At 37.5% G+C, this 13588-nt stretch overlaps 1 protein-coding gene across 2 annotated transcripts in view; it reads right to left on the bottom strand.

The window, feature by feature from the left end:
- Vav3 (vav guanine nucleotide exchange factor 3) overlaps positions 1-13588 on the bottom strand; it is a 343048-nt gene that overhangs the window by 36938 nt on the left and 292522 nt on the right. For both annotated transcript variants that reach the window (XM_031375228.1, XM_031375229.1), the window contains one exon: positions 3525-3590. In XM_031375228.1, the coding sequence (XP_031231088.1) occupies positions 3525-3590 (66 nt within the window). The remainder of the gene's footprint in view (positions 1-3524; positions 3591-13588) is intronic.

Below are 13588 nucleotides of genomic sequence, written 5' to 3'. Positions count from 1 at the left end.
AAGCAAAGAGTACTTCTGTTTTCGGGCTTGCTCTCTGGCCCATGCTTAGCTAGCTCTTTTATATAGCCCCTGACACATCTGCATAGGGGTGGTGCTGCCCACAGCCACTAATACAATGCTTTTCTCATCTCAGATCCATTTAAATACAGGGATCCCATCATTCAAACTGAAGTTGTGGATTCTTATATTCCCACAAAGCATGTGTCTTGTCTCAAAGCAGGATGTTAAACGGTTAGATTCTAACTTTAGATTGTTTTCTGTAATAAGCAGTTGACGGTTTCCCCGTTAATTTCTTTTAGTCCAAGCTGAGGGGAATCCCTGGCTTCACTACTCAATCAGGGCTTTCGTGTTAATACACAGAACTTGAGGTTTCTCCCTTCTAGGATGCCGTCTTTTCCATCGTTTTCTCTCATGACTACTATGGTGCTTCAAACTCCATACTCGGGTTCTTCAAGGCAGAGAAGTATATGGTTTCTATCTTAAGTTTAGCCATGCTGAGCGCCTGTATTCAAACCAGGCAACTCCAAAGCACTCCCAGGTCCACGTGTCAACCTTTTTGCTAGCTAGTAGCTACAGACAGCTTTTCATTACTGTTTAGTATTTATTGGTTACCTGGAAACCACTAAAATGGTATCTAGTCCCAGGCTATCAGCAGTAGAAGTGTGTTACTTCCAATTACTGCTGGTTTTAGTATTTAATCCAATTATCAATGCTTTTGGGGGGCATTTGTCTTTTTTCTCAAGTTGGATTTAATGTCATCCTTAAAATCCTGAAGTTTCATTAAAATATATCTAGTTGTTAGTTAATTTCAAACTGCTCATCTTGATTTTTAAAATTAGTCTTATTGTAAAACCTGGAAAGTTCTTTTCTATGATTTATTTGAATATTGCTTTTCTATAATTATCTTTCACCTCTTCAGTTTGCTACATTTGAATCTTATCATTTCATTCTCTGTTATAGTTTTCCATCACCTTATCTCCTTGGATTCATTTTAGAAACTTGACTTCTCTTCCAATTTTCTACTTAACCATGTTGGATAGGCCATCTAATATACCCATTAAGATCTTTGCTTCAATTACTACATTTGAGTCTTTTATAGAAAAACTCAGATAATCATATAGTGTGATAATCTCCTCTCAATTTTGGTTTTCAATTATATTAAATATAGAATTTTATTTAGATATCGTGTCCTGTATCTGCTATGTGAATATAACTCTATATTTTGTTTCTGCTAACTTTAGCGTAAGGTCTGTTTCCTCATCAGTTGGTTGATTCCAATATGTGGATTTATATCCCCTGGAGGGTTTAACTGTAACAGCCCTTTGAGGGCTATCTGTGAAGAGGCTAAAATTCAGACAGAACATAGGGAACACCTGATGTTGGGTCATTTTAATTATATTTCTTACTAAGGATAATTTAGGTAACAGAGCTCATGTGACTTCCAGCCCTACATATGGATGGCTTTTACAGAAGTATCTCTTCAGTGGGGTAGAATTTTCTTGGAACATGCCCTAACAACTGCCACATTCACATGTATCCAAGTTTGCATTGTGTTGTATCCAGGTTTTGTCACTAATCACTCTGGCACCATAAATTAATGACCTCATTTCTGTACATCATTTTGTCCCCCAACCTGGAAGTTCTCACTAGCATGCCTCAGAACTTTTGAAGAAAAAGGAATAACGCACATAGGAAAATGAATTTTTTAACACAGAATAGAAGTCACAGTACTACTCTGGGACACCCAGTTCACAGCTTATACCATCATCAAGGGACTCAGTTTTCAAGCTCATGCAACCCATTCCTCTCTCCATTCTGTTTACTTCATTTCATTCTAGTTCTTCTATGGCTAAAAGATACACCTATAATTTCATTACATAAACATCTCACTTTAATAGCTATTTATTAACATTAAGATTTAAGAGCATTCACATTTGGCTGGTTGTTTTACTCCTGATTATGCATTACTGATTACTGTACAACTCTTTAGTATCTTAAAATGTCTGTATATGATTTTCCTTTTTTTTTTTTGGTAGGGTTTATGGTAGGATTCTATAAACTGATTTCATTTGCTAATTATCTGCATGCATCAAGGGATCCACGTTTGCTTTTTATCCTTTTGTTCATCCATTCAACAAATTTAAATACATTTTATGCCAAACTATTTTTAAACAAAACTTCTAAAACCCATGCAAGATGCTATAAACAGAAAGTAGGGCTTGGTAAATTAAATGCTTATTAGGTTTCTCAAATGTCTGAATGCTAAAATCTCTTGCCACTTGCTATTATGTAAACACTGTTGCTTATATTTGTACCTGTGAGAGTCAACCAATCTATCTATAGCAAATAGAACAGCAAATCTTTTTTTTGAAAAATTCTCTTTGCTTTTCAAAAATAATTAAGCTTACATAAATGGTGTAAGATTAGATTCCCAAATTAAAGGTGACAGATATTACACTTGTAATATCAAAAAGAATGTTCAGTTGAGAAATATAGAAGCCATGAGAATGCAACAAGAATAATTATTTAAGAATTTTGAGGGTATTTCCTATCATAATCACATTAGTAAAGAAATTTCATCACATTTATTCATTAACTTTAAGATTGTAAGAAAAATTATGATGTTAACATAGAAATGAATCAACACCACAAAGCATCATTTTCTGTGATATTCACCCATATTATTTGAGTAATAGTCATTATGGGTAGTTTGAATAAAAATAGCCCCCATATACCCATAGGGAGTGGGTATGAGGAGGTGTGGCCTTGTTGGAGGAACTGTGTCTCAGTCTGCTCCTGTTGCCTGCAGATCCAACTGTAGAACTCTCAGCTCCTTCTCCAGCACCATGTTGGCCTGCATGCTGGCATGCTTCCCGCCATGATGATAATGAACAAAACCTTTGGAACTATAAGCCAGCTCCAATTAAATGTTTTCTTTTATAAGAGTTGTCATGCTCATGGTGTCTCTTCACAGCCATAAAATTCTAAGACAGTCAGTCATTCATTCTCCTTTTATCCATTCTCAGAAGAATTCATTATGATTTTACATAAACAGAAAAGACATTCTAAAGCATGGAAAATGTATTCAGAGACCTGGTTGAAGAGATTGTGAACTTGTTGTTCTCTACTATGCTTTCAAAGAGCCCAGCTGAAGTGTAATGACTTCCTGTAACCTGAGTGAGCAGGAGAAGGTTGGATCATTCACCCTCAGCGAGGAAAGCAGAACTTGCTCAGTACATCTACTCTGTGGCTTTGGGTTACTTTTCCTAAAGACTTTTAAACAATTTTGTAAATTCTAATGATATTTCCATGCTGTAAGTCCTTTCTTGACATTTAAAGTATTTTCAACACAAATTAAAGTATATCCTGTGAGACTATACCCACATAAGTCCTGCCCTCCGATGAAAATATTAATGAAACCAATGAGCATCTAGGCAGTCAATATCCTGGGCACCCTCTTTCACATTTGATCATAGTAACAAAGGTAAAATAAAATGAGATGGAAGTGAAATATGAGAACTTACACATGGAGATGGTTTGACAGCATCACTTGGGAAAAATCCAACCTCTCCTGAAGCTAAGTTTCGTCCCTAAGTAAGAAAAAGAAAAATACTCTTGAGAACAAAATAATAAAGCCAGGCAGTTGTTTATACCGTGTTGTTCAACTTAGGATCTTGGGGTTGCTTGCCTATTGCATTCAGTACTCAGCATTAATTCACGGGCCCAGAACTAGCAAAGGCAGAGACATTTTTCCTCAGCTGTTGAACTTTCTGTGTGGTTTCAAGTTATGTATATAAGAGAACCAATCTACTTATCAACAAACCATTTGATTTTTTGAAGCCATTAAATCTCTCAATCCTATGTGTCTAATATAGTTTGATGCTTACAAAGTTCTTACTGCACTTTACATAACATTCTGAGTTTTCATTAATTCTTGCATTGATCTTTTATGATAGAATACATGGATATAGATATAAATATTGTTAGAGATATATATTTGCAGGTGAAAGGACAAGCTTTATGATGATTTTTCCAAGTCATGTTAAAACAGAAAATTATGGAATTATGGTTCTTTTAAGTGTAGTGACATTTCAACTCCCCTTCTTTACTAGATCAATAATAGATCTCAATCTATCGAATTATAGAATACCAAACATAGGAGACACAGTAATGGTTTTGGAAGAGTGAATGATGGCCAATGTAATACCATACACTTCCTCATCACAAAACTGACACAGGGCCTCCTCATCTTTCCAGTCTGCTCCTCTTCCAAAGCTTAGATGACCCACTTTCTCATCTCCTATGTAAAGCATTTGTCAAGCTGCAGATCCTCACTAAGTCCCCAAATAGCTTACTCATGGCCCCTTTGCCTACCCTTAGCAGCATACAGAGTAGTAGCACAAACTTATCAGAATGGACAATTATTATTCTACAAGGTTATCTCTATGATTAGTCCATGAGTTCTTTGAAGCTGTCCACAAGGTCTTGGTCATTTTGTATAATCTAATGTTGGATGCATAATAGGTATTCAATAAGAATTTCCTAATTAAAATAGCTTTCTCTCAATCTGATAGTCCCATGTCAATCACTACTATAGGCTCAAATTATGTCCCAGATAGTAAAATACACCATACTTAATTTTTATATCTAGCTGCTAAGAAGGCATCAAGCTGTTTCTAGATGAAGGTATTTCTCCATTGAAATTCTATGCTCTTTCTATGGCATTTTATATAATGAGTGTGTGTTATATTGTATGTGCATATATGGAGTGTGTAATATCAGAAAACAGAAATGGTGGAAGTAAGCCCATTGAATTGGATAGCTTGTGAACATGCATTGACAGATACATTTAAATTTTTTTTTGCATTTCAGTACCAAGTAGACTATAGGAAACTGATGAATGGAAACAAGTCATACTGATGTTTGAGGAAGAGACTATACCTTCATAAGAAACATTTTCCACACAAACTAGGACCACTTTAAGGTAAATAGTAACAACCAACAATCATGCCAAGATAGTTGTGTTTATTCTGCATTTCAGTGATGGCAAGTACATGTAGAGAGCTCATCTCAGGCCATATATATGCCAATCCCTTGCTTACACCTTTGCCTTTTAATGTGCCAGAACCCAAAAGAAATCTACAGTTGAACTCTCTTCCTGATAAGACGTCTCTTGGTGTGCTGATTAAGTCTTACATATCGAGGGAAGGCCATGGAAGCATAGGACGACATGAACTGCTAGAAGTTCAACATCACAGTCATGGACAGAGGTGGATAAGTAGTAGAGCTGAAGTAGTTGTACATTCATGGTAACAAGATTCCATTTCTGTGTTTCCACTGACATGGTGAAAAAATGCACCCATATTAAAGAACATGAAAAATGAAAAGCAAAGCTGAGAAGCTGGCCAAGAAAGAGGATATATAATAGGCTGTGGAAAAATCTTCCAGATGCAAAAATAATTTTTTTCTGTTAAAGAGAAAAGAACTTTGTCTTTTTAAATTTTAGCTAATATATTAGTTGGGTTTTCTTTGCAGGGTTCAGGGTGAGGGTTACATGTGAATATGTCCTAGGTTTTCTTTTGATCAGAGAACTAGTTAAGCTAAATAAATTCTGGTTGTTTTGTTAGAAAGAAAGAGAGAGAGGAGGAAGGGAGGGAGGGAGGAACCATAGTTTTTATTCTTTCTTACATCACCTCAAAGACAAGCAGCACAGCAGATTTCACTGAAGAGATTACAAATAGTCATGTCAGCCAAAGTGTGATCCACCATGCCACAAGGGCAGTGCTCAACTATGTTCATAGCAGCCTTATTTGTAATACCAGAAGCTGGAAACAACCCAGAAGCCCCACAATGGAAGAATGGATACAGAAAATGTGGTTCATTTTCACAATGGCATACTATTCTGCTATTAAGAATGAGGACATCATGAGTTTTGCAGGCAAGTGGATGGAACTAGAAAATAATCATCCTAAGTGAGGTATCTCACTCAAAAGTAGATATTAGAAAAAAAAGTACAGAACACCCAAGGACACAATCCACAGAACTCAAGAAAGTTAACAAGCCAAAGGGCCCAAGTGAGGATGCTTCAATCCCACTAGGGAGGGAGAAGAAGGCAGAGGGCAAAGGGAGGGCAAAGGCAGAGGGGACTGGGCAGAAGAGGGGAGGAGGAGGGGCAGAAATAAATGAGAAACACGATCAAGTATGGTAGGAGGAGGGTCAGGAGTATGAATGAAACTATACAACCTCCAGAGATGGGAAATGAGGGAACCCTCTAGAATGTACCAGAGACCTGGGAGGTGAGAGAATCTTAAGACAATAAGGGAGGGACCTTAGATGAAATGCCCAACAATGGGGAGAGGGAACTGATAGAATCCACCTCCAGTAGAAAGACAGGGCATCAAGTGGAGGGATGGGTTGCCATCCCACAGTCAAAAACTCTGACCCAGAATTGTTCCCTTCTAAAAGAACTGCAGGGACCAAGAAGAAACTGGGATAAAGGAGGTCCAGTGACCTGCCCAAATTGGGACCCATCTCAAGGGGAGACTCCAAGGTCTGATACTATTACTTATGATGTGATGTACTTACAGACAGGAGCCTAGCATGGCTGTCCTCCAAGAGGCCCAACAAGCAGCTGACTGAGACAGAAGCAGATACTTACACCCAACCAATGGTCTGAAGTTAGAGATCCCTGAGGTTGAATTATGGAAAGGCTGGGAGAAGTTGAGGAGTAAGGTGACCCCACAGGAAGATCAGCAGTCTCAACAAACCTAGACTCCCAAGATTTCTGACACTGAGCCACCAACCAGGCAGCCTACACTAGCTGGTCTGAGGTCCCTGACATATATAGCAGAGGACTGCCTGATCTGCCCTCAATGAGAGAAGATGCACCTAACCCTTGTGAGTCTTGAGGCCCCAGGGAAGGGGGAGGCCTGGCAGTGTAGGGGAAGGTGTGGGGGCATCCTTTTGGAGATGAAGGAAAAGGAATGGGATGAGGAACTGTTGGAGGGCAGAACAGGAGGGGGATAATGACTGGACTGTAAAAAAAAAAGATTAAATATAATAATAATAAAGAATTTCTCTTAATGAAATGCCATAGCAGTACAGTTATATTTGTATAACGATCACACATGTTCCTTAAGACAGAGAAGTAAGAGCTACTGTGACCTATCTTAACAGATGAATGAGGTTAGAGTTCCTTTTGACTCCTATAAGATATTAGTCTTAGTTCTGGGAGATAATGCATGCCATATTCAATGATTTCCATTTGAAATAGCCACCCTGCAACATTTGGAGGATTCAAAACAAAGCAGTGTGTAGGCAGGATGTCTTTGGCTCCTTGGTAGATGTGTGTGGGATGCACATTGGTAATTCATTAATACTAATGGGTGGAGCAGCTGTCAATCCCCTACACATGGATGGTACTGCAGGCTGTAACTAAGAAATAAACCACCCTCCAAGGCTCAGTGCACTTAGTGTGATGATCTACCTCTGAGGATTTTACTAACCTTGATGAAAGACATACACCTGAATTTTCTTCTTTTGTTCTTATATGAGAATTTTATTCTGGGTCAAGTTATCAGCTTGGCATCTTTTTATGTCTATTACAAATGCCAGACATAGAGAATCATCTTGTACTTATGTTCCTGTCTGATATTTGTTCTGTGAGTCCTTTATCATGTTCAAGGTCAACTTGAAACATTACTGCGTTGCACTGTGTGTCTCCTGATATATAGTACGCTATCTTTGTATGCATCTATTCTGCAGGGAATCTTGCATCATGTAATGGGGCGTTTGTAAATTTAACATTACTGGGTCTTTTTATGAAATATTTCTTTGGAAAGGAAAGGACCTGAGAAAATAGGTCAAGAACTGCATATGTTGAGAATAGAGGCACCTTTATGACTCATTAAATAAATTGAAGCAGACACAAAGAAAATATTAAATTATGATTTATATAATAACAATACCCTCTTTTCTGAAAAGCAAGTTGCTTCTGTAGAAAACCCATTAAAATAAACTTATTGACAACTTTCTCTGATATTCCTGAATATCACAAATACAAATGCATAGTCAGGCTCTTACTTACTCCTAACTGTTCTTAAGTTTTAAATATTCCTCATTTTTCTTTAAAAGAGTGTACAGTGGATCATAATGAATTTAAGCTATTTTAGATTTGCCAGTAGAAATAAACCTGTAATCTACCTGTAGAGAGAAAAACATTAATGCTTGCCAGGATGCCATAGCTAAGACTGCATTTCTAAACCCACAGACAAGAAAGGCTTAACATGACGGAAGATGTCCTCCAAAAATCTTAATCGTAAATTGCTTGGCTTCTAACTTTGTAGGAAAAAAAGGGAACAAATTGCTTTAAGAAAAATACCACATCTCTTCCCCGTGGCTCATTTATCCTCCTAATACTATCTGGATTGGAGCTTTAATGCACTCCTGGAAGCATTTGGAATGATTTGAAACTGATTCGGAAAGCCAAATGTAAAAAGGCTAGATTAATGGTTATTCATGAAAGGTGTGAAATTCTCCCCTGTTACAGTGCCCTAAACACTGAGAACATATGCATGATGGTGCTGTGAGATTACTGAGCAGGTTATCTCACATGGCTAGTGACCAGAGCAACTACCCTGCCCAGTCATGTCTCCACTATCAGAAATAGACAGCTTGAGCCCTGGGAGGGGAGAACATATAGAAAGGCCATGAATTACTGGAATATAGATAAAAAAAAAAAAAGGAATTAGTTTATTGAATGGACAGGTAGGTAGAAATTAGATAGTAAGTAGATTAGATAGATGAATAAAATAATTGTGAGCACTATCTTTATAATCATTCTGATGAGCTTTGTAAAGACAAGGAATGAAACAATTGCCCCATCAATGAGAGGGGAAGTGATCAGAAAAGACCAGCTATGGCCATATTGTAACTGCCACATTCTGTGCAACATATCTCTAAGCTAGTTCTTAAAATACATAGAAAGGTAATGTCACAGGAAGGGTCATGAGAATAGCTTGCTTTGTTTCCTAGTCTACTATAAAAAGATGCACAGCCATAGGCAAGTCACAGTAGAAGGCAATAATGATGACAAGATTTCCTATAAGTACCTCATCATGGTGTTTTAAAGAGTGAAGAATTAATATGTATGGAAACCATTTGAAGATTCTGTGTAGTCATTTTCTCTTTTAGCTGAAATATTGTTTTCAATTATTCTCAAATTATTCTTTTACATTTTCACTGTTTAATAAAACAGAAATGCCTAAATCGATGTATAACCCCATTATCCCACTGGTATCAAGGCAAATGTACTGATTTACAAATAACATGCACTTTCATTATCATGTTCATTCTAATGGCCAGTCTATGTTCTGAAGAGTGCTTTACACAGGATTTTATTGTAAGCAAACATATTCTTTCATCAGTCACTGCCCCCTAAACAGCTATTTTCCTGCCAATGCACACTGTCAGTTGTCAGACACCATTGTGCAGAGTTAAGTACTTACTGACCACTATGAAGACCCCCAAAGTCTACATGTACACACACAAAAGAACAATACAAAAGCTGCCCATGTTGGCTAATGTATGAGTTTTGAAAAGCTCCTGAAGTGAATAAAGACTGGAAATTCCTATTCCTGATGTTGGTCACTTCTACATAAAGAGCAATTTTAACTTCATCCTTGGGTACCGTCCTTGAAATCATACTTATTTTCAATTTGTATAGGTTGATCATTAGATCCAGTCATCAAAATATATGGCAAAGACTACAATTATAGCTGATAGTTTTTCTAATGTATACACAATTGTTTGGTTTTACTCCATCTCTGGAATTTTGGCTGATGAGAGTGAAAAAAAAAAACAGTTAAAATCAAAAGTTGTAAAATGTATACTGAAAAAAGAAAAAAAACTACTATAAAACTAGAAGCTGCATTGCTATACTTGTTAGATGGGAGAGGAGTGTAAGAGTGGCATATTCTCTCTGCTATATTTGGGGAATGAATGTCTACAGCGAGGTCTCTGTATTTCTCCAACAAGAAAGGGAGCTCCCGGCACGTTATTTGTATCTTGAGGTGTTCCTTCCGACTCTTACTGGGTAATATGTACATGATGCAATCCTGACTCATAGTCTCCCAACAGTGCTATATTTTTTTCTGGCAAAATAAACAAGAAGTTTCTTTGATAGAAGAAAATTAGTCAGCAAAGTAAATCCAAATAGATGAACCAAAACTCAAGTAGTTGCTCAATCCAAAATCTACACAGAAGAACAAAGGTTTGGCCATGTTTTGGAAAGCACCTTACTTGGAGAGAAGCTCTATCAGCTCCAAGTAAATCTAGGCTCAACAAAGCCCCAAAGAAATCTGTGCTTTCTTTTCTTTCTAATAGTGGCCAACAAAAAATACATTTTTTGGAACCTTGGTTATTCTAGTCAGAAGAAAGCACAAAGGAAATGCTCTAAGTCCTGGGTTTATGTGTTAAATGTTCATGCAACATTGGGCACTTTTAATGGAATTATTTTCTAGTGAGAGCAGAATTAGTGCTTTGCTGAAAAGTTTGATCTTTCAATGTATGCACTGCATTGTGCTAGGCATGTGAGGAATATAAATAAATAGACATGGTGACTGTTCAAGTATCATTTGATAATGTCACTTTGTCAAGGAACTTCTTTTCTACTTTTGATATATTTTCATAGATTTCTATGGGCTTTCGGATCACAACAAACTTATAGAGTAATAATTGGTTGTGATCAAGGCCTTTGGTACCTGGTTGTCTGTTCCTGGCCTTCTGATTTTAAATAAGTCACTCGGTTTTTCTCGGTTTCAATATCCTCCTCTTCGAAGCAAGGGAATTGATCAAAGGGTTACCAGGATCTCCAGTACTAGGCACCTCCCACGTTCTACAGTTTCCCAGTGAATTATTGTTGCCCCCACAGTGTTTGGATACAAAACATGTTGACCAGTCATGGTAGGGATCGGTAACTTAATCTGATAGCATGTGCAGACAGAAGATAAGAACTTCCTCCTTTACTTTCATGTTGACTAATTATGAAGTAAGGATTTACTGAAGGGCGGGAGATTGTCTTGCTGGGAAGTAGATATGAGCACCACTTCTTTAGGAATTTGAATCATAAATAACTAAAATTCAGTATGTTACAAGTTCATAAATTATTTGGTCCAACATCTGAAAGGGGTGTACAAGTTCAGGCTCTACTGAACTTACAGTATTCAGTCAAAAGCCATGCCAGAGGCAATTCCAGACTGACCGCCCACTGAGTGTACTTTTTGGACTGACATAGTCCTACAGTAATTGTACCAGAATGTAGCTTACATGGCTGTAACATAACAGAAGAAAAGGACAACAGAATTTCTCAGAACTTTATCCCAGTTTCTAATAAAAAAAAAAAGATGTAGGACTAAACATGTGAATTTCTACTTAGGTGGAGGTAGCTTCCTCAAAGAACAGGATAATCTATGCTTTGTCCTACACAAAATTCAAGTAGAAATGCAAGTAAGAAAACTAACCAACAGTGTCCATCTCCAGAGTTAACGATTAGGACCTCACCCACTGTGTTAGGAGCCCTGCCAACTCCCACAATACAGTCTGTACATTTGGAAACACTCCCACAAACCCTGTTTATGATCTATTCAATCAAAGCCAGTTGGCAATTACCCAGGGAAAGTGTTTCTTACAAGCCTTTACTAATGCCTATTATCTTCTATAATCATCTCTCCAGGGTCTTCCTTGCTCCATTACAGTCATATGCTGCCTACTTCTCCTTTCCTGTAATTAGGGATCATGATGCTCTCAGGGTCAAAATACTCGATATTTTGAGGCAAATACCTGTCAAAATAAAGATCTAGTGATTATAGGATATACTGACCAACTAAGAATAGCTTTGTATCCACACACTCACAAGTTCAATTTTGCCCTGATGGCATCTCCTCATTCTCTACAAGGGCTGGGAGACAGTGCAGAAGCACAAGTGAACTGAGAGACTTAACACAGGTTCCCACACTCAGCAGGGGTGCTGCATGATCAGACCTGAATCTTGGGTTTCGTAAAGAAATGTCTTCATGGCTGGAATCTGACTTGGGAAAAAATACCTGTCAGTGCCAGAATAGGCTGAGATGCTGAATCTAGTTTATAACATCAAAGAAATGAGTTGGCTTCATTTTGAATTTAAGAATTTGTTTCCTTAACATCAAGAATATGGTAATGTTTATAAACAATTCTTTAATGTTACATTTGCCTCTGACGAGGACACAGATGGACACTTGAATTTTAGATCAAGAGAGAAAAGACAGTTTTAGAACATGTTTTTACAGCTAATATTCTTGTGTGTTCTAGAAATATTCAGAAAGTGTGGTTGGTCCTAATCCTTTGCAGTAACTTCCAGAGTTGCGGGGAGGGACATTCAACTCCTCCCTTCTCCCTGCACCTCCCTCATCCCCCCTGATCAAAGACTGTGGTAAGTTCTCTTTGAGCCAAGTTTCTGTAAACTACTGACCATGTCACTTTTGAGCTTCAAGCCTTGAGGCATCCTAGGCCTTCCTAAGGCAAACCAGCTCTGTGGAATGGGCTCCTGGTCTCTAGCCACATTGTACTTCAATCTGCCATTCCCTATAGAATTTCTGTATTATCATGAGGAAAAAAATATAAATGATATTTTAGATATGTGAAGGGCAAAAAAAGTCTCCAAAAGCCAACATTGTCAATGCAACTCTTTATGCAAATTGAACAAGACGAATATGAAATTTAGATAAAAAATGAAAATTCCAGATAATCATTTTTCTACTTCAGGAAAATGAAGTACATTCTTCAAAAGTGTTAATCATTACACAGACATACAATTTTTCTCCTTTTCAAATTCTTTTCATGTTTGCTTCCTATGAATCTCTTAAAGCCCCTATGAGTCACTGAAAAGTTAATATTCCCATTTCATAGATGAGGAGTGGAAGGGTTCTCTCTCACAAGATGAATGGTTTAGCGATCTTTCAAATGACAAAAAGTGTAACTCGGAGGTAATGATGACTTTGAAAATGTATGAGACAAATGCTGGATAGAGCAGCTCTGAATAGTTATTTATTCTAGACACATTTTCTGAGCCCTGGAAACAGATAAAAATTATTCTTCTCATCTTTCAGGGATGCTCTAGTCTGGCCAATCAGGAGGCAGTGTGGTAGTTGTGTGTTTTGGAAACTATTTTTAAATAAGAAAGACACTGGAGAAAATGCCCCTGGTATAGGGCTCTTGGATGGTAAAGAAGGTTTTAGCTAAGAAAATGGGACAAGATGAAGATGAAGAAGGGGAGCTGAAGGTTTGAGAAAGCATGTATCTCATGAAGATGATTTTCCCAGTCAATTCTCTCTCTCTCTCTCTTTTTTAATTTTCTTAGCTTAATAGGAGGAAAACACATGTTTGGCTTAGTCCTGCATGGCCAGTTCACAGCCCCTTAATTCTAGGTTCACTACTACAGGCTTCATGATAAATGAATGTATTATTTGACTTGGATCTCCTGAACCACAGAAGGTTTTTTTTTCTTTGTTTCTTTGTTTATTCTCTCTCTCTCTCTCTCTCTCTCTCTCTCTCT

Source organism: Mastomys coucha, unplaced genomic scaffold, assembly GCF_008632895.1.
Source record: "Mastomys coucha isolate ucsf_1 unplaced genomic scaffold, UCSF_Mcou_1 pScaffold16, whole genome shotgun sequence".
NCBI classification, from domain to species: domain Eukaryota; kingdom Metazoa; phylum Chordata; class Mammalia; order Rodentia; family Muridae; genus Mastomys; species Mastomys coucha.
The sequence above is the reverse complement of the archived record's forward strand: the minus strand, read 5'-3'. Positions and strand labels throughout refer to the sequence as shown.